At 49.6% G+C, this 27,402-nt stretch overlaps 2 protein-coding genes across 4 annotated transcripts in view; one reads left to right on the top strand and one right to left on the bottom strand.

Moving 5' to 3' along the window:
- PLG (plasminogen) overlaps nt 1–20,193 on the top strand; it is a 37,520-nt gene extending 17,327 nt beyond the window's left edge. For 2 of the 3 annotated variants that reach the window (XM_058670724.1, XM_058670719.1), the window contains 9 exons: nt 5,215–5,396; nt 6,073–6,221; nt 8,017–8,110; nt 8,987–9,107; nt 10,503–10,577; nt 11,036–11,176; nt 12,773–12,879; nt 19,309–19,454; nt 20,030–20,193. In XM_058670724.1, the coding sequence (XP_058526707.1) occupies nt 5,215–5,396; nt 6,073–6,221; nt 8,017–8,110; nt 8,987–9,107; nt 10,503–10,577; nt 11,036–11,176; nt 12,773–12,879; nt 19,309–19,454; nt 20,030–20,191 (1,177 nt within the window). In that variant the 3' untranslated portion in view covers nt 20,192–20,193. Of the gene's footprint in view, nt 1–5,214; nt 5,411–5,822; nt 5,828–6,040; nt 6,222–8,016; nt 8,111–8,986; nt 9,108–10,502; nt 10,578–11,035; nt 11,177–12,772; nt 12,880–19,308; nt 19,455–20,029 lie in introns of all 3 variants that reach the window. The other variant, XM_058670715.1, reaches the window with a different exon arrangement.
- Nucleotides 20,194–23,854: 3,661 nt separating this feature from the next.
- Nucleotides 23,855–27,402, bottom strand: part of SLC22A3 (solute carrier family 22 member 3) — a 77,142-nt gene continuing 73,594 nt past the window's right edge. The window contains exons 10-11 of the mRNA XM_058660234.1: nt 26,306–26,405; nt 23,855–23,948 (exon numbers count right to left, since the gene is read on the bottom strand). Of these exons, the coding sequence (XP_058516217.1) occupies nt 23,888–23,948; nt 26,306–26,405 (161 nt within the window). The 3' untranslated portion in view covers nt 23,855–23,887. The remainder of the gene's footprint in view (nt 23,949–26,305; nt 26,406–27,402) is intronic.

A 27,402-nucleotide genomic window follows, 5' to 3' on the forward strand; every position in this document is an offset into this window, starting at 1 on the left:
AGAGCCGTTCATATAGATTTACTGCTAAGTGTATTGCACCCTTACAGTTTCAGATATATTAAGCAGAAACTGACAGAACTAGAGAGAGAAATAGGTAAATTTAGAATCACAGCTGGAGATTTCTTCAATTCTCTTCAATATAGTTATAATTCGCCCAAAATGAAATGTGAAAGAATAAGTAAACAACAACCAAAAAGCACAGGAAAAATGTAGAACTTTTGAAGGAAAATGTAGGCCTATTTCACATTATTCCCTACCGTAAAGCACACTTTAAGTGCATCTATAGCATTCACCCAGTGGCCTAAGACTAGGAGCCCAGAACTGCAAGGGGCAGGTACCCTTGGGCCTCTCTGTTGCCTCCCAGGTGCGGCAACAGGGAGTTGGATCGGAAGCAGAGCAGCCAGGACCGTGGCTGGCACTCTGATCTGGGATGCTGGAGCCGTGGGTGGCAGCTTAACTCAGCGCTCCTTACATGGGCCCTGGAATCTGTAGATATTAAAAGTGAATAGGAAAATAATTAAAAAATCATATTAATAACTTCAATAATTTTTTAAAGTACAATTTTTAAAATGAAGTTTTATTTATAACATCTATTTATAGTATTTTATTTATGAACTTTATTTATAAATAAATAAAACATATTTATCTGATGTTACTTGAAAGTCAGAATCATGGAAAGAGGAAGGCAGAGACACAGAGAGTGAGAATAAGATCTCACAATGGCCAGAGCTGGTCTGGTCTGAAGTTGCAAGCCCAGAGCTCCTTCCAGGCATCCCATGTGGGAATGGAACCCAAGGACGTGGGCCACTCCCCTCTGCTTTCCCAGACCATTAGCAGGGAGCAGAGTCCAAAGCAGAGCAGAAGCATGAGTGCCCGTATGGGATGTGGAAGATTACTCTGCTATACCACTGTGCTGGCCCCAAGAAGTCGTATAATATAATTATGATGTCAGATAAGTTCTTAGGAAAACACTGGGCCCAGATGTCTTCATGGCAACTTTATCAAGTGTTTAGGGAAGAAAGAGTACAAACCTTTCATCTTTTATTGCAGAAAATAGAACAGGAGGAAACATTTCTCAACTCAATGTATGAGGCCCAAAATACCCAGGTACAGAAAGCAGGGAGGACTATTTCAAGAAGCTGCAGCACAGTATCTAATGTGCACGTAAATACGAAACCCTTAACCAAAAAACCTGTAAATGGAATCCACTAAGATGTGCAGATTGTTTTTACCAGGGACACAGTGAACATCACAGGCAAAAACAGCTTCCCTTCAGGAATATATTTGCAAAGCCCTCAGTGTGGAAACCAGCTTAGCAGAATACAGTCCACGATTCTTTCAGTGGACGCAGAAGAAAGTGTGATACGATTTAGCACTTGTTCGTGACACAAGTTATCAAAAAAGGATGAGAAAGAAACTGCTTTAACCTAAACACGCCAATCTGCAAAAACCTCAGCAGTTCTGAGGGTGACTTTCTCTCTCGCTAACTCTTTCTTTCTTAAAATATTGATTTATTTCTATTGGAAAGGCAGATTTACAGAGAGAAGGAAAGACAGAAACATTTTCTGTCTGCTGGTTACTCCCCAAGTAGCTGCAATGGCCAGAGCTGAGCCGACCCAAAGCCAGGAGTCAGGAACTTCTTTCAGATCTCTCACATGGGTGCGAGGTCCCGAGGCTTTGGGTTGCCTTCAACTGCGTTCCCAGGCCACAGGCAGGGAGCTGGATGGGAAGTAGAGCAGCCAGGACATGAACCCGGGCCCATATGGGATGCCAGTACTGCAGGTGGAGGATTAGCCTGTTGGGCCACCATGACAGCCCCAAGACTTTCTAAGACTGGAAATGAGAGCTACGTTGGCTCAGTATTTTTGCACAGCAATGGCCCAAGCAAAGACAGAAAAAGAAAAAAAGAAAAAGGCAGGACAGAGGGAGGGAGGGAGGAAATGAAATACCAAAGCCGTCTTTCACTGCTTCCCCCATCCATCTACAGGGAGCTAGATTGGAAGTGGAGCACAAACTGGTGCCTAAAAGGGATGCCAGCATCACAGGTAGTAGCTTAATGTGCTATGCCGCAATGCTGACCCCTTGAATTTTTAAATTTTTAGGAAGGAAAGTGAGGTTGGAGGAGTTCCATATTCTAATTTAATATATGAGTATGGTAATCAAGGCACTGTGGTCTTGGCAAAACGTGCTGAAATGTGAGAACAATGCCCAGAAACAGACCTATATAAGTAAGGTCAGTGGTTTTCTCATACAGATGGCAAAGCAATTCAACAGGGAAGGACATCTTTTCCACAGTAAATCCAGGACAACTGGACAGCTGCATGGAAGAAAAGAAACCCACAAAACCAAGCCATGAATTCTGCTTTCATCTTAAATTATTGATTTGGAAAGCTCCTAGGCCTGAAAGTAGACAGCAAAACTACAACTGAAACACAGAACTTCTGGGACTAGCGTGATGGTTCAGTGGCTAAATCCTTGCCTTGTACACAAATGGGCGCTGGTTTGTGTCCTGACTGCTCCACTTCCCATCCAGCGCCCTGCTTCTGGCCTGGGAAAGCAGTAGAGGATGACCCAAGGCCTTGGGACCCTGCACCCACATGGGAGACCCAGAAGAAGCTCCTAACTTCAGATCAGCTCAGCTCCAGTTGTGACTACTTTGGGAGTTAGCCCAGATGAAAGATCTTTCTCTCTGTCTTTCCTTTTCTCTATAAATCTGTCTTCCAATAAAAATAAATAAATCTTTAAAAAAAAGAAATACAGAACTTCTAGAGAGAGGTAGGCATAAAAGAAGGTTTTTATAACCTTGGGTAAAGCAAGTTTTGTTTTTTTAAGGCAAGACTCAGAAAACATTAAATATAAAAAAGAAAAAAATCATAATATGTACTTACATAAAACTAAAAACTTGTGTATGCTGACAGACCTTGTTCAGAAACTGAATAGGCAAGCCACAGACTGGGAGAAAACCACTCCCATCCCATACACCCGAGCAGCAGGATGAAGCACTCCTCCTCCTAATGAGAGGAGAAATGACCCCATGAAATGGGCAGCTGCCTCAAATGCTCACCACACAGTGACCGCACAGCCAAGAAGCTCCTGAAGGTGAGGCTTCTCATCCCAGCTACCGCTGCAGCGAACGACCACCAGCCAAGCCCAGGTGGAAATGGCTGCTACTAAGGGAACAGGCAGGAAGTGGTGTCCAGCCTGAGAACAAGGCTGTGTGGCTCTCACACATGCTGGTCCTCATGTGGAATGGACTAAGCCCTTTGAAAAACAATCTGACGATTCCTTGTTAAATATGCATGCATCTATGCTGAGTATCTACCACGGCGGTCCTGAGTATTTACCCTGGAAGACTGAAACAGCCTACATAGTCAGCTTTTATCCAAGAGAATTTGTAGTGGCTTTAGAATAGCCCCCAGCCAGAAGTGACTTCAGTGTCTGCTGTTAAGAAAGTGAACAAGTACTTTCTGCTGCATTTCCACACTGGAATGCTATTCCGGAATAAATAAGAAGCAGCTACCAACACTCTCATGTAGCCTGGATGGAGCTCTGACATGTTCTATGAAGGAAAGAATCTAGACGCAGAAGTGCATATTCCGAGTGAGTCTGTTTGCATGAAGTCCTAGAAGAGGTGGTGTTGATGTACAGTGAAAGAAACCAATGGTATTTCCCTCTGAGAGAGCAGGGTATTCAAGGTCAGCTGTGGCACAGGGGAGCATTCTTGGGGATGGAATGTTCTACATCATGTCAGGTGTATGGATCACACAGGTAAAGGTGTTCATCAAAGCTCATCTGACTGAAGCAGCTGTTTGGAACAGCCATTGGTATGTATGCCTGCATTCCATTTTGGAGTGCCTGAGTTCAAGGTCAGGATCCATTCCTGACTCCAGCCAGCTTCTTGCCCGTATACACCCTGCAAGACAGCACAGGTGGTGGCTCTAGTGGCTGGGTTTCTTCTACTCACGCTGCAGGTCTACATGGAGTTCCTAGCTTGTGGCTCCACCCTGGCTCAGGCCCTGGGGGGAGGAAGGCAGCAGAAAGGCATCCTGCTGGCTGCAGTAGCGCTGGACTTCATGTGTTCTGCAACAGAGGCTGGTCATGAAGCGAGATTGTAGGACATTTCCTGAGCCTGAAGATTCTGGGAGGCTGGAGAGATGTCCTCTGGCGACAGAATACAGCTCAGTGTTGATGTCTGCACGTGCAATGCCAGACATCTGCCTTCGTCCCCCCGCCTGACTGTGCAACCTTCCCCCAGCAGACGCAGCTGGCTGAGGCTGGGCAGAGAGCGAGGCAGATTCCCATCCATGACAGCAGCCTGCAGCAACAACATCTTAGCCCTATTTCCAGCCCAGCTTTCCTGTTTTTCAAATTCAAACTAAACCTTCTTGATCTACCTGACATAGCGTTTATAATAACAACGTTTTATTGTGAATGTGCAGTGTTGTGGTTACATTGCAAGTCCCTAACTAACAGAGCAGGCTTGGGAGTGTCATCACCTTGAGGAACGACAACTGATTCGTTATAGAGAAATACTGATGGATAATCTTGGATAGATCTGTAATGCGCGTACTCTGAAATGACGCTGGAAAATCTGGATATTCTGGAATGTTCTTCCACACATTTCCATATGGATTGTCTCAGGTTTTATATAAAGTGTTATTTATTTGTTTATTTTAGAAATGAAAGGATATTCTGTCTTTGAAATGTACACAGCTGATTAGCACATGGGAACCACCTTGTGTGGCATTGTCATCATGCCTTTAATATTTCAATGCGACTGATTCACACTTCAATTTTTTTAAGATTCATTTATTTTTACATGAAAGGCAGATTTACAGAGAGAACAAGAGGCAGAGAGAAAGATCTTCTATTACTGACCCACTCCTCAAATGACCACAATGGCTGGAGCTAAGCTGACTTGGAGCCAGGAGCTAGGAGCTTCACTTGTGTCTCTCATGTTGGTGCAGGGGCCCAAGAACCTGGGTCATCTTCTGTTGCTTTCCCAGCCCACTAGGAACTGGACCAGAGTGGAGTAGCCAGGACACAAACCAGTATGCATATGGGATATGGGAGCTTGCAGGCAGAGGATTAGCCCGTTAAGCCATCGCTCTAGTACCAACTCATTCATACTTTATTAAAAACAAATCCAGAGGGTTCAGGGACCCCCCTGAAGAGTCCCCAGCCTTATGACCTGTGATGTCTTGGTATCAACAGGGGCCTGACGATGAACTACTGTAGGAACCCGGATGGCGACAGCAGGCCGTGGTGCTACACCACGGACCCGAGAGTCCGGTGGGAGTATTGCAACCTGCAGAGGTGCTCGGAGACTGTCCCTGGCCCTGCAGCGACCATCCCTGTGGCCCAACCACCAAGAGCTGAGGCTACTGCGGAACCAGGTGTGAAGCCTGTGGTCACCGAGACAAGAGCTGGGGAGGAAATCGGGGCTGTGAGGGGACTCTCTCTTAGGCAGCCCCTTGTTACAAAGGTGGTTATGCTGGTGTCCCTGCCAAGGTCCCAATCTGTACCGCCTGTGGTGCCTTCCAAGGCAGTAAGCACCTCTGGTCACCTTTTTCAAAGATTTATTTTTATTTGAAACACTGATTTATATAGAGAGAAGGAGATAAAGAGAGCTCTTCCATCTGCTGATTCATTCTTCAAATGGCCACAATGACCAGACAGAGCTGAGCCGATCCAAAGCCAGGAGCCAAGAGCTTCCTCTGGTTCTATGCAGGTACAGTGGATCAAGGTCATCCTCTACTGTTCTCCCAGGTTATAAGTAGGGAGCTCGATCATAAGTGGAGTAACTGGGACATGAACTGGAGCCCCTGTGAGATGTTGGCACTTGCAGGCAGAGGATTAGCCTGTTGATCCACCGCACCAGTCTTTGGTCATTTATTCTTAAAGTACACAGTGGGATCACAATCCCTTAAAGTACATTGTCTCCAGGATGGCCAGCCAGCCAGGGCCTCGGGGGTGTGTGTGGCCCTGCTCCTGGCGTCTCAGAGCCTGCGATCTCTGCGGTCTGGGGTCCATAAGGCAGGGGCATGCAACCATCTACTTTGTCTCTGGCAGACTGCATGTTTGGCATTGGCAGAGGATATCGGGGTAAGAAGGCCACCACTGCCGATGGCACTCCCTGCCAGGGCTGGGCTGCCCAGGAGCCCCACAAGCACAGCATCTTCACGCCAGAGTCAAACCCACGTGCAGCTCTGGAACGAAACGTAAGCCCCTTTTGTTAACTCATCTTCAGTCGCGGGTCTTGGATCAGGGAGAGGTGGCTTGAACTGGCCTTCGGTGGGAGGAAGCGCAGAAGGTACCTGGCATCAGCGGGGCGTGCAGTGAGCCCAGAGAGCTGGGAGGCCTTGCTGCAGCTTCTTGTCACCCAACTCCAGACTGTTCTGCCTACCTGCTGTGTGGTATCTGACCGGTGTTTGTCTTCCGACTTCCTGGACCAAAGATGCCCTAATTGTCTAGAAAAGCTCAGGGTCGAGGAGGGCATCAGAACTCCAGGGAGTTGGTTCCCACTCTGGGGTGGCTTACTTTGAGGGGTAAGAACAGAAGTACCCAAGGGTTTCTACACTCACTTGCCACTTAATACAACCCTCGAACCTACACAGGCAGTCTCCATGGGGCACTGTGGAGCCTGCCACAGTGTAAGTCGGTTCTGACACTGGAGTGGGTCCAGTGCCCCACTTCCGGTTCCAACCACCTACAGGTTCTGGACTATGGCCTGGACTTCTGATGGGTTGTAAATGAAAGCTTCCTTGATCCTAGAGCCTGGTTGATTTGCCTCAGTAGCTCCTACAAACACTTCTGCCCAGACCCATGAATCATGAGGGATGTCACAGAGGATGTGCAACCAGCTGGGAGGATGGCCAGGGCAGAGTGAGCGCATGGGAGAAGCACCGAGCTCGGTCTCCCTCTGCAGGCAGGGCCCCCTCCAGGAGCCTTGATGTATCCAGCTAGCCAAAGGATCTGCTAATGTCATCCTCTGGGTTTCCACGGCCTTCAGCGATCCGTGGAGGGAGGAAAATGGAGCTGAAGTCCCAACCTTCTAATCACATGGTTGGTTCCCCTGGCAACAGCCCCCATCCAGAATTTCATAGAGAGGGACTTCTCTGGGCCAAAAGATGGCCCTGGCACCCAGGAGGTTCCCAAGGTGTTAGGTGCTCCTGTCAGGTCTCCTCACTCAGCTGATTGTCTAGGAGCTGCGCTCGCGCCAGGCAGTGGGGTGGAGAGGGCAGAGATCAGTTGCATACTTTGTGTAGGACCACAGCAGGGGCGAACTGAGTCAACAACACCCCAAGGTCCTGGGGCTGAAGATCCCCTCGCTTCACACATTCTTATCACCAGAGCCCTCAGGCTCCACCCCCCACCCCTCCCCTCTTCCCGCCCTGGCTGAGCACCTGCAGATGAGAAAGCTCTACAGAGACACTGGATGATGGGCTGGAAGCTTGTTGGGGGAACTGGCTCATGTGACTGATGCAGCTGAGATGTACTACAATGGGCCACCTGTACCAGGATGCTGGCACCTTGACTGCATCCATACCTGAAAATCCAGAGCCAAGGAAGTAGACAGTGGAGCTTAGCTGTGTGCTGAAGCAGGAGCACTGGCTAGGGGCTCGCTGGCGCAGGGCCGGAGGGCAAAGACCAGCGTGCCTGTTGCAAGGCCCTCAGGACAGCTCTCAGACATCCCACCTCCCAGAGAACAGCTTACCTTCTGAATTCTCTCCAAATCCCCCAGCTGCCAACATGGAGGCCAGGGCTTCCCACCTGGGCCACTCAGACTCACTCACTGGCCCTATTTGGAAACTCTCCCAAATAATGCTTGCCCATGTGCTTGGTATCCCTTAACCCATGCATACTGATGTCTAATGGTAGCTGTCACAACAGGCATCTAGAAACGTAACTGCTGAGAGAGAGAGAGAGAGAGAGAGAGAGAGAGAGGGGCCATGGTATGCTGCCTCCCTTTTCTGCGGCACATGAGCCGTGTCTCAGATCCCTGCTTGTTTCCAGTACTGCCGTAACCCTGACGGTGACACCAACGGGCCCTGGTGCTACACCATGAACCCAAAGAAGCTGTTTGACTACTGTGACGTCCCTTTGTGCGGTGAGTTCTTTCTCCGCGCCCCCCCCCCCCCTTTCTCTTCCTTCCTTCCTTCCCCATGCAACTTGCCACAGCAGATCCCAGGCTCAGGGTTGGAGAAGAGGAGTTTATCACATTGTGTTTTCCTTAAAAAAATTGTTTACATAAATATTCTTGGAACAAGTCATGGCAAATGGAAAGTCATCTGGAAAACTCAGTTCCCAGCATAGAATCTCTGATTGGTTCGGGCTGAAAAAAATGTCCCCCTGCCTTATTATTTACAGCGGCTTACACTGATATTTTTGAAGACCTTGAAGGACCACAGACATAGGAGGGGACCATTTTAAACACTTTGCAGCTCCCAAACGGGATATCATGGCTACTATCTAGAAAGCTCGCAGGCTAGTGTACTTGAGAGAGAAGCAGGTGGGGGGTAAATAGAGGTAAATAGGTTAGTTGTGGCAGCTGTGCTGAAGTTGGCTAACAGAAGGTAATGTTTCAGTTATGCTTGCCGGAGACGATCACACACACACACACACACACACACACAGAGAGAGAGAAATTTATGTTAAAAAAAAAAAACCACCAGGGAGAAAGACCATGGTTCTCAGTAGATGTGTCACAGTTTAGATGTGACGAGGAAGGGAATAATACTAGACTGTTGATAATCACTTCGTGGTCCTCTCAGAAAAGCCTCGTTCTAATTCCAGCTGCCCCCATTGCTCTTTTCACTCCTGCAACAAAGTCACGAGCTGGGCTTACAGCGCTTTGAAAGGAGAGGCTACAGCTTGGAAACTCAACGTCTTCCCAAGATGCTCAGCCTCTCCAGTTCAGGCTTAGTCACGACCATGGCCTTGTCCTGGGCTCACCTGCAGTGTTCTATCTTCCTTTGTGCCACAGCCTCCTCGCCCTTAGAATGCGGGAAGCCCAAAGTGGAGCCAAAGAAATGTTCGCAAAGAGTGGTCGGGGGCTGTGTGTCCTACCCACATTCCTGGCCCTGGCAGATCAGTCTTAGAACGAGGTAAGCTTGGTTCATGCTGCCCTTCCGTGTGAGCCCTGGAAGACCCCCTCAGTTACTGGGGTACCTTTACAGAAAAGACCTAGGAAAAGTAGATGATGTTTTTTCTAGGTTCTCTACTTTGAAAGTGACCAGAATGGGGATCTTTTTCTGGACTATCAGTAGCCAACAGCAGGTCTCAAGCTCACTGATCACGCACACATTGAGTGAGGCTCGTGGGACAATGGGAGGGAAAGGGTGCTTTCTTTTGAGTCCTCGAATGAGCGTGGAGGCTGCTGGCACAGGAGCCACTGTTTCAGAGAAACGCTCCCTTAAGGGGTTCTGTTTCCTTGAGTGTCTTTTTTGTCAAGCACATGTGTCATAGGTCGACAAGACACAAGGCCTGCTCCCTGTGCTCACTTGCTATTTTCACTAAAAAGTCCTCCCCCAGGACTGGTGCTGTGGTGTAGTAAGTTAAACTTCTGCCTGCCGTGCTGGGATGCCATATGGGCAGCAGATCAATTCCCGGCCACTCTATTTCCAATCCCCCTGTGAATGCATCTGGAAGAGCAGGGGAGGGTAGCTCAAGTCCATGGAAGGCTCAGAAGAAGCTCCTGGCCCCTGGCTTCTGGCTTTGGACTGGCCCAGCCCTGGCCATCGGTGGCCGTTTGGGCAGTAAACCAGAGTGGACTGAAGATTTCTCTAACACACCTTTCAAATACGCAGAATAATTGTTTTAAAGCCTCTGCTTCCTGCATAGGCTTGAATCCCACTGTGAACACTATGACTACACTCTCTCCTAGCCTTCTCTGTGCAGACATTCCTCCTGGCGCAAAGTCTCTACTTTCAGGAACTGAGAATGTGTGGTGCGATCCCAATGAACTGAATGTCACACCTGCCGTCATGTGCTTCCTCCCTGCCTTCCTTTCTTGCACTGTCCAAGCTGCGCACACAGCACTGTTAGGGGGGATGGCAGGAAAGCAAGTGATGTAAGGGACTTTGTGTAAAAGTCAAGAACCTCTGGTAAAACCAAGCCACTGCTGTGAGCATCCCCTGAGCAATCCTTGGAGAGTGACTGGCCAGCTCCTGCCTGTGTCTTGGGCTGGCCACTCACGTTGGTCACCAGAGCTGATGGACCTCAGCCATGGTGGTCAGTCTTCGTGCGGCAGCCAGTGGCTGGTGGCTGTGCCTGTGTGTCCCCAGCTGTCTTTACAGAGCAGTGTGAATGATCTCTGCTGGAAGACCTCAGCACAGAAGCACAGTCTGACTTGCCACTGTCCCTGTGACGTGTTGTTGGCCTTACTGTTTGAGAACAGCTACACAATCGCAAGGGAGTAGACCTGCCTCTCTGGCTGCCTCTACAATGGAGCAAACAAGGTCATGGGCGCTGAGCTAACATCTGGCATGTTTTCTTGCTAGGTTTGGACAGCACTTCTGCGGAGGCACTTTGATCGACCCACAGTGGGTGGTGACCGCTGCACACTGCCTGGAGAGGTACGTTAGCGCAGGAACGCTAAGGGGTCCTTCTTCAGAGACTCATTCCTCTCCGCTTCCCCTTGGTTCCCCTCTGCCTCTGTGGCATACAGGAACCAGGGGATGCTGTTCCATGGCCGTGATGCAGGCACCAGGGGGCGCTGTACTTTATTAAAGCTATGGCGCAACTGGCAAGGCTACCAAATGAGAGAGGAGGGGAGTGTGGCTAGAGTTAACCTGCACTAGACAGACCCCATGAGGGTGACTTTGCAAGTCTGGAGGGCTGTCCACTGCCACAGGTCTTGGGTCCCCCCAAGCAGACCTGAAAACATCCGTTTACTGCCAGATGCAAATAAGCTGGGAATTCTGCGTCTTGCTGCCTGGAAGCCACTGCCTGGAGTGGTGCAGAAACAGGAGGGCCTCTGTTGAAGGGCTGGGCCATGCTCATTGTTGGCTTCTGCGCTCATTCTCGTTGCCAGGAGCAATGTTGCTTCATCATACAGGGTCATCCTGGGGGCACACCAGGAGAAGAACTTGGAACCACACGTTCAGGACATAATTGTGGGAAAGATATTCTTGGAACCCTCACGGTCAGACATTGCCCTGCTAAAGCTAAGCAGGTAGGAGTTCACCTTGCGGTTTGGAAAACAGAACCCACATATCTGGTTTCTACCTGGGGGTTCAGGAGCCATCCCCCATTGTGCCAGCGGTGGGCAGGTCATCTAAGGCATAAAGACCCAAGGGGTCTGGGACGGTCTTGAACTTCATCAGAACATGCAGCCTCAACTCCCCACTGAGCCACAAAGGGAGGGGATTTTTAAAAGTTCGTGGAGTAATGGAACCATGTAAGGGTAAGTTTGTTTTGGTGCAAAAGACTTTTAAAATCCATACATAGTCTTTCCCTTTTCCATGAATGTACTTCTTAAGACCAGCAGCTGTAGTCTTCTTTTATTATTATTTCGTTTTATGACAGAGTTTCGCATGCTCTGGGGTTCCCCCAACCCCTCCCCCTGTCTTCTCCCCATGGTGGATTCCTCCACCTTGTTGCAGTGTTACAGTTCAAATCCAGTCATGATTCTTTCATTGCAAGCATGTACCATGCATAGAGTCCAGCCTCTTATTGTCCAGATAGATTCAACAGATTCTTGGGGAGACCATCTCTGGTCTGAAAGAAGAGCTGGCAGAGTATTATCCCATCCAATGAAAAGCCACAACATAACATTAACGATTTACATCATTTTGAGTGACCAATATGTTAGAAAATGCAAGTTCTTAACCACAACCTGTGACTACTTCATTGACATTTCAATTTTAGTTTATACACATCTGGTCAGCAGCTGTAGTCTTGAGGAAAGCATCCAAGATTCAGTTTCATCACATGGCAAAAGAGCCAGCTGCAAGAGACGGTGGGCCGGGGTACTCAGCCAGCTGAGATGCCTGAGCATCACATGGAAGCACCTGCATTCAGTCCCAAGCCCTGAGTCCTGACTCCCTGCCGATGGAGACCCTGGGGAGCAGCCGTGATGGCTCAGATGGTTGGGCCCCGCCACCCACAGGGAGACTTGGATTGAGTTCAAGGCTTTGGCTACAATCCTGGCCTACAGCCAATGTGCTCTGTGTGGCTGGTGCAATTGGCTTGAAATTCTGGGTACAATTTATTACCTCAGCTTCCCAAAGCAATGGTCAAAGGCAGCTTCTGGTAGCCACCTGGCTCTCCCTTCACTATTGACTTTTCTTTAGAGAGGCAGAGATCTTCCTTCTGCTGGCTCACTATTCAAATGCTTGCAATAACCATGGCTGCACCAAGCCAACGCCAGGAGCCCAGAGTTCAGTCCAAGCCTCCCGTATGGGTGGCAGAGGCTCCAGCAGCTGAGCTACCACCACTGCCTCCCAGGGTGTGTGTAGCAGGAAGCTGGGATCAGAAGCAGAGCTGGAATTTGAACTCAGTCGCCACCCTAGCAGGTGCTGCAATCCCAAAGGTGCCTTAACTGCTGTGCTAAAATCCCGCCCTACAAACTACATGCTTGAAGTGAGAACGTCCACTTGTTAGTGCACAGGACACCCGAGGCCAACGTGAGGGTCAGGAGCTGTGCTCTGCATCCCGCTGTCGGGGTCCTGGGGCTTCCGGGCAGTGGTGTCTGGTGAGCAGTCCACAGCCCGACAGATGGGAGCTCCCAGCAGAGCAGCCCAAGGTGGCATTGATGTTTTCCTTGCAGCCCTGCCGTCATCACCAACCAGGTCATCCCAGCTTGTCTGCCCGCCTCTAACTACATGGTGGCTGACCGCACGGTATGCTACATCACCGGCTGGGGAGAGACCCAAGGTGAGTTCCCGCCCTCTGCACACCAGGGATGGATGCTGGTGTCCAGCAGAGACTGGGGCCCACGTGCTTGCTGGTGCATCTGGTCCACCCCTTCCTGCTTCCGTCTGGGCGCCTGTCTGCCTGCGTCCCCATAACCAGTCATTGGGGGACAAGAGCCAGGGGAGGAGGACCACTTTTGGGGGTTTCTTAGCCTCTCATTTCAACACCAGCACTGCTTCCTCAGGTAAGCAGGGTTTGGATGTATCTGTAGTGTAAGATAAAGGTGCTGGGTTATTTTTCATGTGACGCAGGTTATTCTGGGTTCCCAGCATGTAAAGCAATAGCAATAAAAGTCACAGTTAATGCAGTTTTCATTTCAAATATCCACATGGCTGGTGTGTGCAGGAACTATGAGGGAAGACAGTCTGACAGGTGGAAGGAAGGGCCCCAGGAGCCCCCCAGTTCTAGGATGCCGCTGGATCTGGTTGATGGGGTGAGGGTGAGAGAGGTGCTTTCTGTAGGACATGGAATCGGCTCTCAGGCTAAGTGTCTCGGTCATGACTTTGTGTGCCAGAGACTGGCCTTTGGCCTGGGAAGGCGTGAGGAAGTGTGAGCTCCTGGTCTCCCTGGCTCAGGAGTGCAGGCAAGGGCCCCGGAGCAGACAGGAGCCCTGCAAACAGCTGGGACTCAGCCATGAGCTAGGGAGACCTGAACTGACAGACGCACTTCTGGGGACCGTTTGGCTCTCCTCCCCGCCCCCACTGCCCTTCTGTGCAGCCTGCAGTTTCTTTTTTTTTTTAAATTCTACTTCTTTTTATGATTATTATTGTAATCATTTTATGATACAGTTCCATAGGCCCTGGGATTTTCCTTCTCCCCTCCCCAAATTCCTCCCCCCACCCACTGAGTTCCCTTATATCATTACTAAAGTATAGTTCTTCATACAGAGTCATATGTCCATCATTGCAGGCATGCACAATGACAGAGAGTAGAGCATCCTATTGTCAAGATATAATAAACAGTTTCATTGAGAGTCCATCTTCGTCTGCAAGTAGAGATACATACTACATTGTATCCTCACATCTGGATATGTTAGTCTCCATTACACAGTTACTATACATCCCCTTAAATGAAAAGCCACAATACAAAATCAACAACAGGAAGAAAAAAGAAATTAACAACACCATGAAGTTAAATAACATGCTACTGAATGACTAATTTGTCGCTGAAAAAATGTAAAAGAAAATCAAGAACCTTCTTAAAGAAAATGATGCTATTGTATGATTTATGAGTCATTGAAGAATTTAATCACAAGAAAGTGTTTTGATGAGATGAAACTAACAACAACAACAAAAAATCAAAATCCATGAGATACAGTTTCCGCTGATCGTTGTTGGTGAAATGTGTCTCCTGTAAGCAACAAATAGATGGGTTTTGTTTTTTAATCCAGTCTTTTAATCTATGACATTTGATTGAGTTTAAGCCATTTACATTCAGAGTTAATAGGTATGAGTGGTAATTTGGTCCTGTCGTTTTAGGAATGAGTTGTTCATTGGTTTAATCTTCTGTTGTCATTTTACTGGGATGTTCTTCACATTTGCCTTTGGTTTTGGTGGGTGCTATTCCTCTTTGTCAAGAGAACATCTTGAAGTATCATTTGTAGAACAGATTTGAAGAGGCAAATTCTTTTAACTTTTCTTTACTGTGGAAGAATTGTATTTCATTTTCAAAGACAAAGAAAAGTTTTGCTGGGTGTATTATCCTGGGCCGACATTTTTTTTTCCCTTTAGAACTGGAATATGTCACTTCATTCTTCTCTGGCCTGTAGAGTTTCCTGCGAGAGGTCTCCTGTGAGTTTAATTGGCATTCCTTTATTTTTTTCACGTGCACATTTAAGGATGTTTTCCTTATGTTCGATTGAAGAGAGCTTGATTATCATGTGTCGTGGTAAAGATGGCTTTTGATCAACCCTGTTGGGAGTTCTGTGCCCCTCCTGGATCTTGTTTCCCAATTCTTTCTCTAGATTAGGGAAAGTTTTCCTTATTATTTCATTGAATACACCTTTAATCCCAACTTCTCTTTCTGCACCATCTGGGACTCCTGTTAACTTTTATATTTGGCCTTCTAATAGTGTCTTTCAATTCTTAAATACTTTTATAGCTTGACCCAGCTCTGCTTCCAGCTTTTTGTTTGTTTCCCCCTGGTGACAGGAAATATCTTCCAATTCTGAGATTCTTTCTTCTGCCTCCTTCATTCTATTTTGGAGACTCTCCACTGTACTTTTAATTTGTTCCACTGTATTCTTCATTTCTGATATATCAGCTTTCATTTGACTCATTTCTAGTGTGAGATATTCCTTAAACTCCTTGAAAGCCTGCTTTACATGCTTCTCATTGTTGATAAGAAGCTTTATAACAAGTGTTTTGAAGTCTGTATGCCCCATTTTCTCGATGTCTTTCTCAGTGAACTCTGATGTTGGCAAAAGATTTTGCCCCTTTGCAGGGGAGTTTTCAGTAACATTCATTGTGCCTTTGTCTCTTCTTTTGCTCTTGGTCATTGCACTTCTGGTTAGCAGAGTCTTCTCCTTGGGGCAGGTTTCTAAGCTGTGTCACCCACAGGTCTACAGTTCAATTTTACTTATTGCAGTTGGTACACAGCTCTTTGTTTGCAGTCACTTGTGCCACTCCCTCCAGCAAGTTTCCAGGTCTGGGCCCTTATGTTAGATTTCCACCATGGTTTCCTTAGCCTCAGCTCTTGGCTCACCACTCTCCAACTCCTGTGATATCATGCTGAGGCTGCACTGTTTTCTCTGCAACCTTTCTCCCACTTCCGGTTGGAGCAGGTCCCAGGATTAGGGAAACACCAGGAGTCCTGTAAAGCTAGGTGGTTGGTGGTGCCAATCTTGCCAGAACCTGTTGGCCGCAAGGTCTGAGGGCCACACAGACCTATTTTGACTTGTAAGATGCCAAAGTTGGTATTATTTTCCCTGCGGGACCAGTGCAATGCAGTGAGCTCAGTGAGCTCGGCACAAGCTCAGCTCATGCACAGTTCACTGTTGTCCACTGCAGTCTTAAAACTTTTGCCACGTTGTACAAAAAAATGGCATCTGATGTGCCACTACTAGAGTTCTTGATCTGCTGGCCATCAGGTCTGAGGGCTACCCGGACCTGTCTTGGGTGGATGGAGCCTGTAGGATGCCACGTTGTTGCAGTTCCCTGAGCCAGATATGAGTTCACTCCCAGCTCTGTACAAGCACAGTCCTGTCCATAGCTTTTGCTTCCTTACTCAAAATGGTGCCCAATTCGGCTCTAGGAGGCGGTCTGGGCTGTGAAATCCACCCTGTTCTTGCACTGCCCACCTGGGAGCTGGTGTTCCGTTTCTGCTCCTGGTCAAATCAAACAGACCAGCAGAACAGGCAAATTTTTGTCTGGGTTCACTTCCTGACCTCCCGGTGAAAATCCCTTCCCACCTTGTTGCTGGTGGAGTTCCTGCTGCCGCTGCAATTCAGATCACCACTCACTGAATGTCGCTGGAGTATCAGTCACTGCAACACCACACCGTTGTGTTGCTGCTTTCCTGTGTCTGTCAGTCTCCAGGTACCCCTCTGCTGTTGTTCTGTCCTCTCCTATTTCCTGGAATGTGCCCTCTCTACTTCACACTGGGTAATGTTTCTCCATCCATTTAAATATGTCCCTACCCTGTTCCGCCATCTTGATTCTCCTCAGCCTGCGGCTTCTGATAGTTTATCTCACATCTGCCCTTTGCAGTAAGGTTTTGGCTGATAGTAAGGTTTTGTGGCTTAAGGGGGAAAAAGATCAAAAGCCGCAGGTATAGATAATGCTGAACCTGACCTCTGTCTGAGCTTGTCCTTTTGTGTTCAGAATTCCATCTGTTACCCCTCTGGATCTGCACTTCTGACCCTGAGGGTGCTGAGGCCATGGCAAGAGAAGCTTGGCTGAGGAAGCAGCCCAAGGGGTGTGCCAGGCTGTGCCTCTGGTGTGCTCAAGCCCTGGGGGTCACATCACTTTTTGTCTTACAAAGCAGGACCCTGTGGCTTGGAGCAGGGTCGTGTCAGCCACTGGGTGACACACGTCTGAAGGGGTTCCTGGACTCCCATGTACAATTAGGGGTTCTGACAACTGGGGTGGGTGGGGACTGCTGTGGGAGAGGGTGAAGTGCCCATGATGCCAAGCACAGCTCTTAAGGATGACATGGAAGGGAGCCACAGGAAGCATGATGCTTCCTGCAAGTGACAGAAAATCTAGAGTGGGTTAAGCAGAGACAGGAAACTGTCAGCTGGCCAGTCCTCTGGCTCACACGATGGCTGCAGGCCTCGGCCACCCAGGCATGGATAGGCGCCACTCCTGCACAGAGGTGCCCTGCGCGGCAGTGCATGCTGGGACGGCTCTGCCCGAGGGGTCGGAGTCAGCTCACGTGCTTATCCTGCAGTCAGTCACCCACTGGCCTGGACCTACTTCAGCTGCTCCACCCTGAAGCTGGGACAGGACCCGCTTGCACCCAGAGGGGCAAGGGGTAGATCGTGGGATACAGGCTGCCAGAAAGCCAACAGATGTCCTCTGGATGAACCTAAAGTCATGAGGAGCTGGGTGTGAGTCCTGGCCCTACCTCTGTCTAAGCGGCATCAGGCAGCTCTTTCCTCTCTGTAAGCCTGGTGTCCTTGTTTGAGTTTAAGCTTTGTTGCTTCATTTGCACTGTGAGGCCCTGGTGAGAATGAAAACTATGACTCATCATCAACACCACCATCATCTCTAACATTGCATCACCATTACCACCAATCCCATCATCCCCGTCATAACCAGCATCATCACTACCCTCACCGTTGCCATTAGCACCACTGCCATCATCTCTCCCACCATTACCACCATCATCCACAGAGCTTACATAGTTGGTGTGTGCCCCGATGGAATCCAGACCTGCTGACAGCTAAGGCTACTTGCTGGTTCTTCTGTCTTACTGCCCACCCACACGTTTCTGCCGCCACCTGCACTGGCTGGCTCCTCGTCTCCCCCAGTCCTGCCCACGTGGGTCCTGAGATGATTCTCAGAACAGGAAGCAGCCCAGGAGGAGTCACCAAGCAGAACTGAAGCCTGTTTGCCAGTTTGCTGCGTGTCACTCAGACTGGATCTTTGGGTGTCTGTAACCTCTTCTCCCTCTCCCCTTCTCACCCCCCCCATCCTCCCCAACCTGGAGGTGACGGCTGTTCCAAGTGAGCCCCAGTTCCAAGTGAGTCCCTGGGCACTGCCCCCTCCTGCCCTGACTTTGTTACTCTTTCTCCTGGCTGCCTCAGTTTCCCGGTCCCAGCAGGGCTCCTGTGCCTAGGTCACCTGCAGCATCCCGACTCAGGGAACGCCGTCTCACATGTGGCCACAGGGTGGCAGCACATTCTCACAGACCACCGCCGCTTGCCGGCACTCTCGAGATGGCCCAACTACCCAGGAAGCAGACATCTTAAAACAGCAGTGAGGCCAGAAACTCAGGAGTTTTGGACAAAATATTCAGAGAAGTGTGCTTCCTCCACACATCTATTTAAGTGATGTCTCTGTGCCCAGTGCTGTTGTGTTCAACCTGGGCTGAGCCACTCTGGGACCGGCCTCTCTTGGGCTCACGTCATCTTCAGAGGCAGGTTAGCTTTCCTGGGCCCCAGGGAATCAGCTCAGTGAGTCGGGGTCTTTGGGAATGCAACAGGACCTGGTGTTTTGGCTGACCCATGATAGCAAAGCATAGTTGTGTTGCCAAATCACAGTGCAAGCTCAGGCAACAGCCACGGGTGTGTCGCAGTGCAAGGCAGCATTTGGTCTAGTGCTTTTTACAAAGTCCTATCTCTTCTTCCACAAAGGCAAGACAGCCGGCCTCACAAACGAAGGCATGTAGCCATCAAGAACCGCACCAGGAGATGGGTTGCTCTAAGAAATGTAAATTAGAAAAGGAATCAGAATAATTCACCTCTATTCTAGTAGCCACTACTTAAAACAACTTCTCTGAAAAGCATGATGAACAGTGTTGTTTTTTTTTCTAGCAACATTCTATACTGTGACCCTGACTTAGGAAACAATTTGGCAATATTATTGGCAGCCATTAAGTGTTTATCTAATTTCTGAGTACTCAGATTCAAGAAAATATTTGGGAAGAAGAATTAAGTGTGAGAAGTAAGGCATGAAATGTTGGAAGCTGTGGGGGCAGCCAAGGGAGCCTGTGGGCAGTGGCTTCGAGGTTCATGTTCTGGGTCAAGGACATCCATTTCCTGAACTGTGGCCTAGGGATGATCCAAACGCCGAGGAAATGCACTTCTCAGGGGCTCGTGCCTGAAAAGGCTCAGCCTGCCCTTTAATGGCAGTAACATGAGCAACAGACCCAACTCTGCCAATGGCTTTGAAGGGTACATTTAGAGCGTGTGTTGAAGCTGCTTCTTTGGTTTTTTCTTGGTTCCAGGAACCTCGGGTGCTGGCGTTCTTAAGGAAGCCCAGCTCCCAGTGATTGAGAACAAGGTGTGCAATCGGCCAGAGTTCCTGAACAGGAGAGTCAAGTCCACGGAGCTGTGTGCCGGGGATCTGGTAGGCGGCACGGACAGCTGCCAGGTAAGCAGGACCCCTGCGCTGCTGCCCTGTCTGGAGCCCCGGTTTGTCTCAAAGGGGCAGATTCGAGGCTGGACCGCCGCAAGGGCTTCCAGGTCTGCCCATGAATAGTGACTCAGATGATGGGAGGGGGGTTCTTTAGCCTTCTGTTCCAGGGGGTGGCAAAGTGCCCCAGCTGCCTTCTGGGAATGTGCTGGTGGGCAGGGGCTGACAAAAGGGGGGCCTTTCCAGTAGGGTGGGGAATTGGGGGTATAGTACAGAAACCTACTGCAGCCACTTTACAATCCTGCCCAGGCCAGCCTTATCTCAAAGGCACCCCAAGGCAGAGGTATAGAGGGCAAACCGACAGCATGCATTTCCTGGCTCCCACCACCGTGGAACGCTGGTGAACCTGACCATGCCTTGCTAATGACTCAAACACTGCAGGTGCTCACGGGATATAGCACCAAGTCCCTTTCTGACTTCAAATGCTGGGAAGACGTGTTGGATGGCAGAAGGGTGACATGGGATAGTAACAGGTTGGAAGTTCCAGCTTCACGTGGAGTTTTGTTTGCTTGTTTGTTTTCCTCACTGCACAGGGTGACAGTGGCGGGCCTCTGGTTTGCTTCGAGAAGGACAAATACATCCTACAGGGGGTGACCTCTTGGGGTCTTGGCTGTGCGCGTCCCAATAAGCCTGGTGTCTACGTGCGCGTTTCAAGCTTTGTTGACTGGATTAAAGGGGTGATGAGAAATAACTGATGGCATGGGACACCTGAGAAGCTGGCACCTGGGCAGGGCACTTAGCTTCCTGGCAACAGTGGGAGCGAGCCAGGCACCGTCCTTCACTGTCGCCCACTGCCAACTCTCAGCACTTTATATTAGTGTGGATAAAGGTTTGCTGCCACGGACTGCTGAATTCTGTAAAAATAAGGCCACATGGTTATAACATTTATGGGAAATAAACACTCTACTTACTTAGATGGGAGTTCATTTGTTGGGATGCCATTGGACATTTTCATGTTCTTCATCGTGCCAATTTTATATACTTATTTATTTCTTAATTAATTTTTTAAAATGATCTTACTTAGTTGATTAGGGTACAAAGGGTCAAGGGCCACAGGAAAGTGGGTAATACCATTGTTTCCACACTAATATCATGTTTCCCCTGTCTCTGGGGTCAGGGGAGAAACAAACAGCACATGTATAGTCAGGGGGAGGAGGCAAAACCGACAGGGGAATGTGGGCTCCCCTGTTGGACAACTACTTCCATTGGAAAGCGTGAGTCGGGATGGGGCAGATCAGACCAGGCAGGGCTGCAACACCTGTGGGCCTCATGTGAGCTAGATTGGGGAAGGGCCAGATTGGGCTGACTGTTCCAACTGGTGCTAGCAAAAGTTAGAGTGGGTGAGGATTGGTTGGGCTAGGCCACATCATCAGATGACAAAGGCTGGCACTGGGGGCCAATTCTGTTACGTTAAATGCCAGAACCACCTGGAGAGTGCATAATCCAGAAATTGGAGTGGCCTAGTAGGGAGACAGTGGGCATCTCCCTCGTGGGTTACCACTCCCACTGGAGAGCACGAAAATCAGGACAGGGGCTGAGGTGGCTGGACAGAAAGGCACCTGCCAGTATGTGTGTGGGCTGGATAGTAGGTTGGTTGGGTTGAACTAGGCTTCAATGCCCACTGACAAGTACGAGAGCTAAATGGGATGTGGGACAGACTGAACAAGTCTGTGGTACATACTGGCAAGCATGGAACCAGGGTAGGGGGCAGGCCTGGTGGGGGTTATGGGGGAGTCGCCCCAACTAGGCTGCAGCTCCCACTGGTTTGTGTGAGGATCGAGTATGGAGTGGGTAGGATTGAGCTGGACTACAACACCCATTGGTTCAAGTGCATCGTGCCAATTTTAAACACGGCATACTGATTGAACTCATTTTGGGAAGGACTAGATCTGAGATGTCCTGGTTACATCACCCAAGCTTGGCCCATTAGTCAGCTAAAGACGGTTCAGCGTGAGTCTCTGTTCAAAGACTGATTGATTGATTGATTTCAATAACAGAGTTCCAGAGAAAAAGAGAGCTCACCCATCAACGGGTTTCACTTTCCAAATGGCTGCAGTGGCCAGATGCGAGGTCTCCCCCATAGATTCCTCTAGTACCACGTTGCTGGAGGGGGTGAGCCTGCTGTCCGCCACCCAGCCTCCCGGCACGCGAGAGGCAAACAGATGGACAGGGGTTCTGTCCAGCTGTTCGGATTTATTGGGGAAATTCAGTTCCTTATATAGGGTCAGGAATAGCCTCAGGCCAGGAATTCCAGGAGGGGAGAACTAGGAGCCAATTGTCATCAGCGCGACTGCGGAAGCCACCTCCCATAGGCCAGGGGCAGGTGAGCGAAATGGCCCTGGCCAATCAGTCTTTCTTTGAAACCACTTGACCCGCTTCACACCCAGGGCTCTGCCCTTGGCTGTCATCTTGCTTGCCTCGTGTAACCCAGTGACCTTGACTGTTAGTCGCCATCTTGTTGACTGAGTGACCCCTTTGGCCCTGAGCCCCACAACCACACTTTTGGGTCTTCCAGGTAGTGCAGCTCTTCCACTGCTTCCCTAGGTACATCAGTAGGGAGCTAGACTGGAGGGGGAACATCTGGAACTCAACCTGGTGCTCACGTGGAATGCCAGCGCTGCAGGCAGCTGCTTAACTCACTGTGCCACAATGCCAGAACACTGTCCCCTGGCCCCAGCCGCCCAACACACAGGGGTTTTGTTTTGTTTTGTTTTTAATGTCTGCTTCTGCCCTGAGATGAATGTTTACAAAGCTGCCACACATACAGGGAGTTGGGACGCGTTCTGTTTTGGAAATGAACTTGGTTACTAGTGATTGGCTGGTAGGCCAGCAGAAGGCCTAGGGAGCAGAGTTGTGATCATGGGGTGAAGCAGGTCACATGAGAGCAGCTGAGGGCCCGCACGATGTCACGGCTGAGTCATGTCTGAGTCCGGCAGCAGCGCCAGGAGCCTGCGGGGCAGCAGTGAGCCAACACTGCAGGCGGTTCTGCTCACTCACTGTCATGGCTGGGTTTCTCCATCTGGAACCAGCAGAGATCCAGTGCTCGGCGGTGACACGTGTTTAGAAGAAGAGAGGAGATAGATTTTCTTAACAACTGAAAATTATTTATTGATATCAAACAAAAACATCAACTCAAAAGACAATTTACAGATGACAGTGTCGAAGAACTGAGTGTCCTTCCTGCATAGAACCACAGAGGAGACAAAGGCGCAGGTGGGAGTCTCTCTGGTAGAGGCAGCCTTGCTGGCCCGCCCAGGGCTGTGCCTAGGGCATTTACACGCGATTCCACAGCTGTGTCCAAGGACTGGGAGTGGGAGGCCTCTGGAACAATCAGCGCTCACCCTCCAGGTCACCGCTAGCGCTTCAGGGACACCTGCTTGCGTCTTGGCCTGCCCACACAGAGCATGTCATGAAAAAGTTTGGTACAAGATACATACTGAGTCTGAAAGGATAGTATGTGTCACAAACAAAGGAGAACGCTGTATTTAAGTCTCACATTTCCAAAGTCTTAACAAGAAGATCCAATCCCTAATTAGTATCTATTGTCACGTACAAAACTATTGCAAGTTCCTCGAAGCCTGGGTTTAGCTGAGCGTTCTTTTCAATGAACAACTTAAGTGAGAACTGGCCTCGCATCTCACACCTGACCTGGCAGAACTCAGCTCACAAATCCCTTTACTTAAAAACAAAACAAAACAAAAAAAAACCCATGACCCACAAAACCCTGACCCATGGGCTCCTAGTTTGTGGTTGTGGTTGTTCAGCATATTAAAACAAGGCAAACCGAATCTGTGGCTCTCCGTTAGTATCCACTAAAGGAGAACAAAATATATCCCACTTACTCTCGAGATCAAATCCCGATTTCATAAATAACAGAGCCAGCTCATCCAGAGGCACAGCAGAGAAAGCATGGGCTCAGGCCCCCTGGTCAGCCACCTCGCTAACTGGCCCTGTCCCCTAGGGACTCTCCAGGGAGAGCCCTCCGCCTTGGCTGGAAGCAGAGTTCACACACTTCTCTCCACTTCTCTCGGGGCCAGTGATTCACACAGCCCGCGTTCTTGATGGAGCTGTCTGGAGAAGCAGGTGGGTGGGGCGCCTCTTGTCTCTGAAATCCACCAGGTGAGGTTCTGCAGCTCCAACAGAATGAGCCAAGGCTCGGGAAGGGCTGTGCGCCTAGCAGGCTCTTGCTAAGCCAGCCGCCGTTAGGTATGCCAAGGCACGTCAGCAGCCTGATACATCCTGTTCCATAAACATAGAAAAATACTCTGGAGAGTCTGAATATCTTCTCGCGGCGCCAGGGCCGCTGGGAACAGCGCGGCACAGCCAGCTGGGAGGAGGCACAGCTTTTCTCCAGCAGAGTTCCTGGGGAGCACCTGCCGCTGGCTGGGACCTCAAAGGTGAGAGCGGGACACAGGCGTCTTCTTTTTCTGGCCACAGTGAAAGGAATGTGGACTGACAAACCAAAAGAGAGAACGTGAGAGCTTTGGAGGCGGTCTACTAGCGCCCGTTCAGGTTCGTCGCTGGTTTGGACCCAGACACTCATGCCCCAGCTCGGTGGGAACCAAGCAGTACCTGCAGGCTTGCAGTTTACTGACACTGGAACCTTCCAGTCATGACTTAGCAAGCCAGCACGTAAACTCTTTATGAATTTCTACTCAGTATAGTTTGGAAATCAGCTATTGATGTAGATAAACACAGAAATGGTGTGATAATTCAGTGCAGCTTTTGAAAGCAAATACTGACAAGTTCCAGTAATTGGGCACCAAGCCCGGAGGAAGAAAAAAGTCAGGGATCATAATGAATGTGCCTAATTTGTAGAATTAACAGTAGTCATACTTCTAGATTGTTTTTCTAGTTTGGGGGCTAGTTATTGCTAATTCTTGATATATTCTGTGGGTATTAACTTCTGTGGGAAATCATTTTAGACACTCCTTCCCCCATATACAGTGCCCTTCCAAATCTACCAGTTGTTTTAACACTGTTGAACTAGCAGAAGAGGCTTGGCATCAAAGGCCTGCCCTGGAAACTAGGCCCCTGACTGGTTTGAGAATTCCCAAGTCGCTGTCGCTGTCTAAACAGTCAATGATGCAGCCAGTTCCTTGGGTCAAGATCTGGACACAGCGTGTGCTTAGGAAGAGGGAGGCACCTGTGCCCCTGCGAGCCTCGGCCACCTGCACCTGGAGCCCTAGAACCCCCTCTGGGCTGCTCATTCCAGACTTGAGGGCGAGAGTGAAGAGGCCATCTGGGTGAGGAATGTGCCTTTACTTAACTTCCAGCTCAGCAGAGAAATTAAATGGCTCCCTAACCTGTGATTGGCCAGTTTCAATAGTGGGCAGCCAATGAGGAGTTAGCTGGTGGTTTTGTGTACCAAGCAGGTCTTTTTTAGGAAAGCCCTGGGGATAATTCATCAGTCTCATCTTTGCAACAAGGACCCTCAACACAAAAGAGGGAGTCCGCCAGCTATGCCGTGCCGTGCCCAGGTTTCAAGGTCTGCTAACACACTTGAAAGGCCTTAGTAACATTTGCCTAGCTTGGGGGAGGAGGATGGAGCCTAATTCTTCACTCCTAGAGAGGGAGACTCACTGTTCAAAAGACCTTCACCAGCAGAACACAGCGTCAAGGAATGACGCAGGGCCAGGGCACCACAGCGAACGCTGAGCAGGACCAGCCCGGGGCTGGCACGTAGAGCACGTGAATCTCACGGATCTCCCAGGTACACTAAGCGAGGGGACACGTTCCTATCATGCAGTCCCGTGTTCTGTATTAAATAAAAACCCATCTGTAAAACCATTACTCACACAGGAGTTAAAGGGAGGTCAACTTCTCCCCAATTCACTACCAGTAAGTGGAAAGAAAAACACCTGCCCCGAGGCCGCCACAATTCCAACCTTTCTATAAATATCTTTGGTACATTTAAAAAACTTTAGAGGCTTGTATGATTAATTTCCTGGTCTTTTAAAAAGATTGATTACTGTGTTTAAAGGTAGCTGTTAAGTAATATAAGACTGTGTGTTCTATTTAAAGAAAATCTGGCAGCCCAGAATTCCACAGATATCAAAGAGACGGGTCATTTTTTCCACACCCCATTTCTACCCACGGAGTGGATATTATTGTCTTAGCTCTTTTATTCTATATGTATTTTTTTTATTATGAAGCATGTCAAGCACTACAAATTAGAAATGATTTGTGTAATGCAATTTTTAATTGGCCTAATCTTTCATGTCTATTTACTGGTTGGGTATTAATCAATAAACAGCTTGCACATCACTCACGCACTTGTCCCCAGCACGATTTTTCTTGCTTTCCTGTGTGTCATCCCTTCTCTGTCTCTGCATCTCTGTGTGTCTGCCTAACACCTGCCTGCCCTCTGCCTTGTCATCGAGCCGTAGGTGATGGTTCACTGTGGGATCAGCCTTGAGGGGCCTGCCTTGTCACCCCACAGAGAGGACCACCACTCTTTCCACCTGTGCAGTCTTCCACACTGTGGGGACACAGTCTCGGGTCACATTCCCCCGGCCCCGTCCTTCACTGCTTTCTGAGTGGGAAGCCCTTGGAACTACTTCCCCCACTGACCACACTGTAAAGCTCTGTGTATTCTTCCCTGCCATTGTTCTTTTTCTACACTAACCTCTTCCATCCACCTGGCAGCTTCTCCTTAGGATATGACATGGGATTCCACGCTTCTCCCACAGACACTCCACCTGGTCTACACCACCCTTCCCCCACCCAGCCCTCCGTCCCCCCCACTCCTCTTCACCCTGGCCCCGGGGCTCCCATGGTTGAGGGTGTGCTGCATTTTTACACGATACCTGACGAGTTTTTCTACATCATCCACCGTCTCTGGCAAGGCAATGCCCTTGGTTTCCGGCAGAAGCATCACAAGGCCACCGCAGACAGATGCCAGGATGCCTGCAGGAGGAAGAAGGGGTCGTGGCCGCTTCCGGAACCCACAGCGGGCATCTCCTGACCGGCCACACCCACTCCCCATCAGCAGAACCCACAGCAGGCCTCTCCTGCCCGGCCACACCCACTCCCCATCAGCAGAACCCACAGCAGGCCTTTCCTGCCTAGCCACACCCACTGCCCATCAGCAGAACTCACAGCGGGCCTCTCCTGCCCCTGCCACACCCACTCCCCATCAGCAGAACCCACAGCAGGCCTCTCCTGCCCCTGCCACACCCACTCCCCAACAGCAGCCTCTGCAGCTCCGCAGTCTTCCTCTTCACTGGTTTCAAACACCTGTCCCAGGCTCTAGCAGACATTTCTCTTACTGACTTGACAGCTGTTGTTGGAGATCGAGGGCCTACTAACCTCTGAGCACTCAAGCCGTGCCCCCCGTGTCACATGGAAGACAGAAGGTCCTGAAGAGGAGGTGTCCCTCTTCGCCATCAACACCGTCACTCCGAGAGCCTCCTCTCCCTCCCGAGCCCATCCCTGTCCACTGCTGGCCTTGTCCACTCTGCCCACTGTGGCTGAGCCCTCGCCACGCCTGGTTCCTCACTAGGCTTGGCCAGGTCCTCTGTCCTCACTCTGCCAACACCCTTCCAGTGGGGCACTTGGACGCGGAACGCTGGCAGCTTCACTGAGCCCTCTCTCAACCTCACAGCACCTCCCTCTCCTGCTCTCAGGAGCCAAACCTTCAGAAACCTCCTATTTTCTCTTGCCCGTCTATTTCCACCAGGGAGATACATAAATATTCTCAGACAACCTCAAGTACACAGATAAGGGTAAACACGCAGTCAACAGAGGAAAGGGATCATCTTGAATAATACTTCTGCTTCTAAATACAGTTTACACGCTCTAGTTTTAACTTTCTAACTACTTATTTATTTGAAAGAGTTACAAAGACTGGGAGACACAGACAGGCAGACACCCTTTGCTCACTCATTCACTCCTAGATGGCCAC

Source organism: Ochotona princeps, chromosome 1, assembly GCF_030435755.1.
Source record: "Ochotona princeps isolate mOchPri1 chromosome 1, mOchPri1.hap1, whole genome shotgun sequence".
NCBI classification, from domain to species: domain Eukaryota; kingdom Metazoa; phylum Chordata; class Mammalia; order Lagomorpha; family Ochotonidae; genus Ochotona; species Ochotona princeps.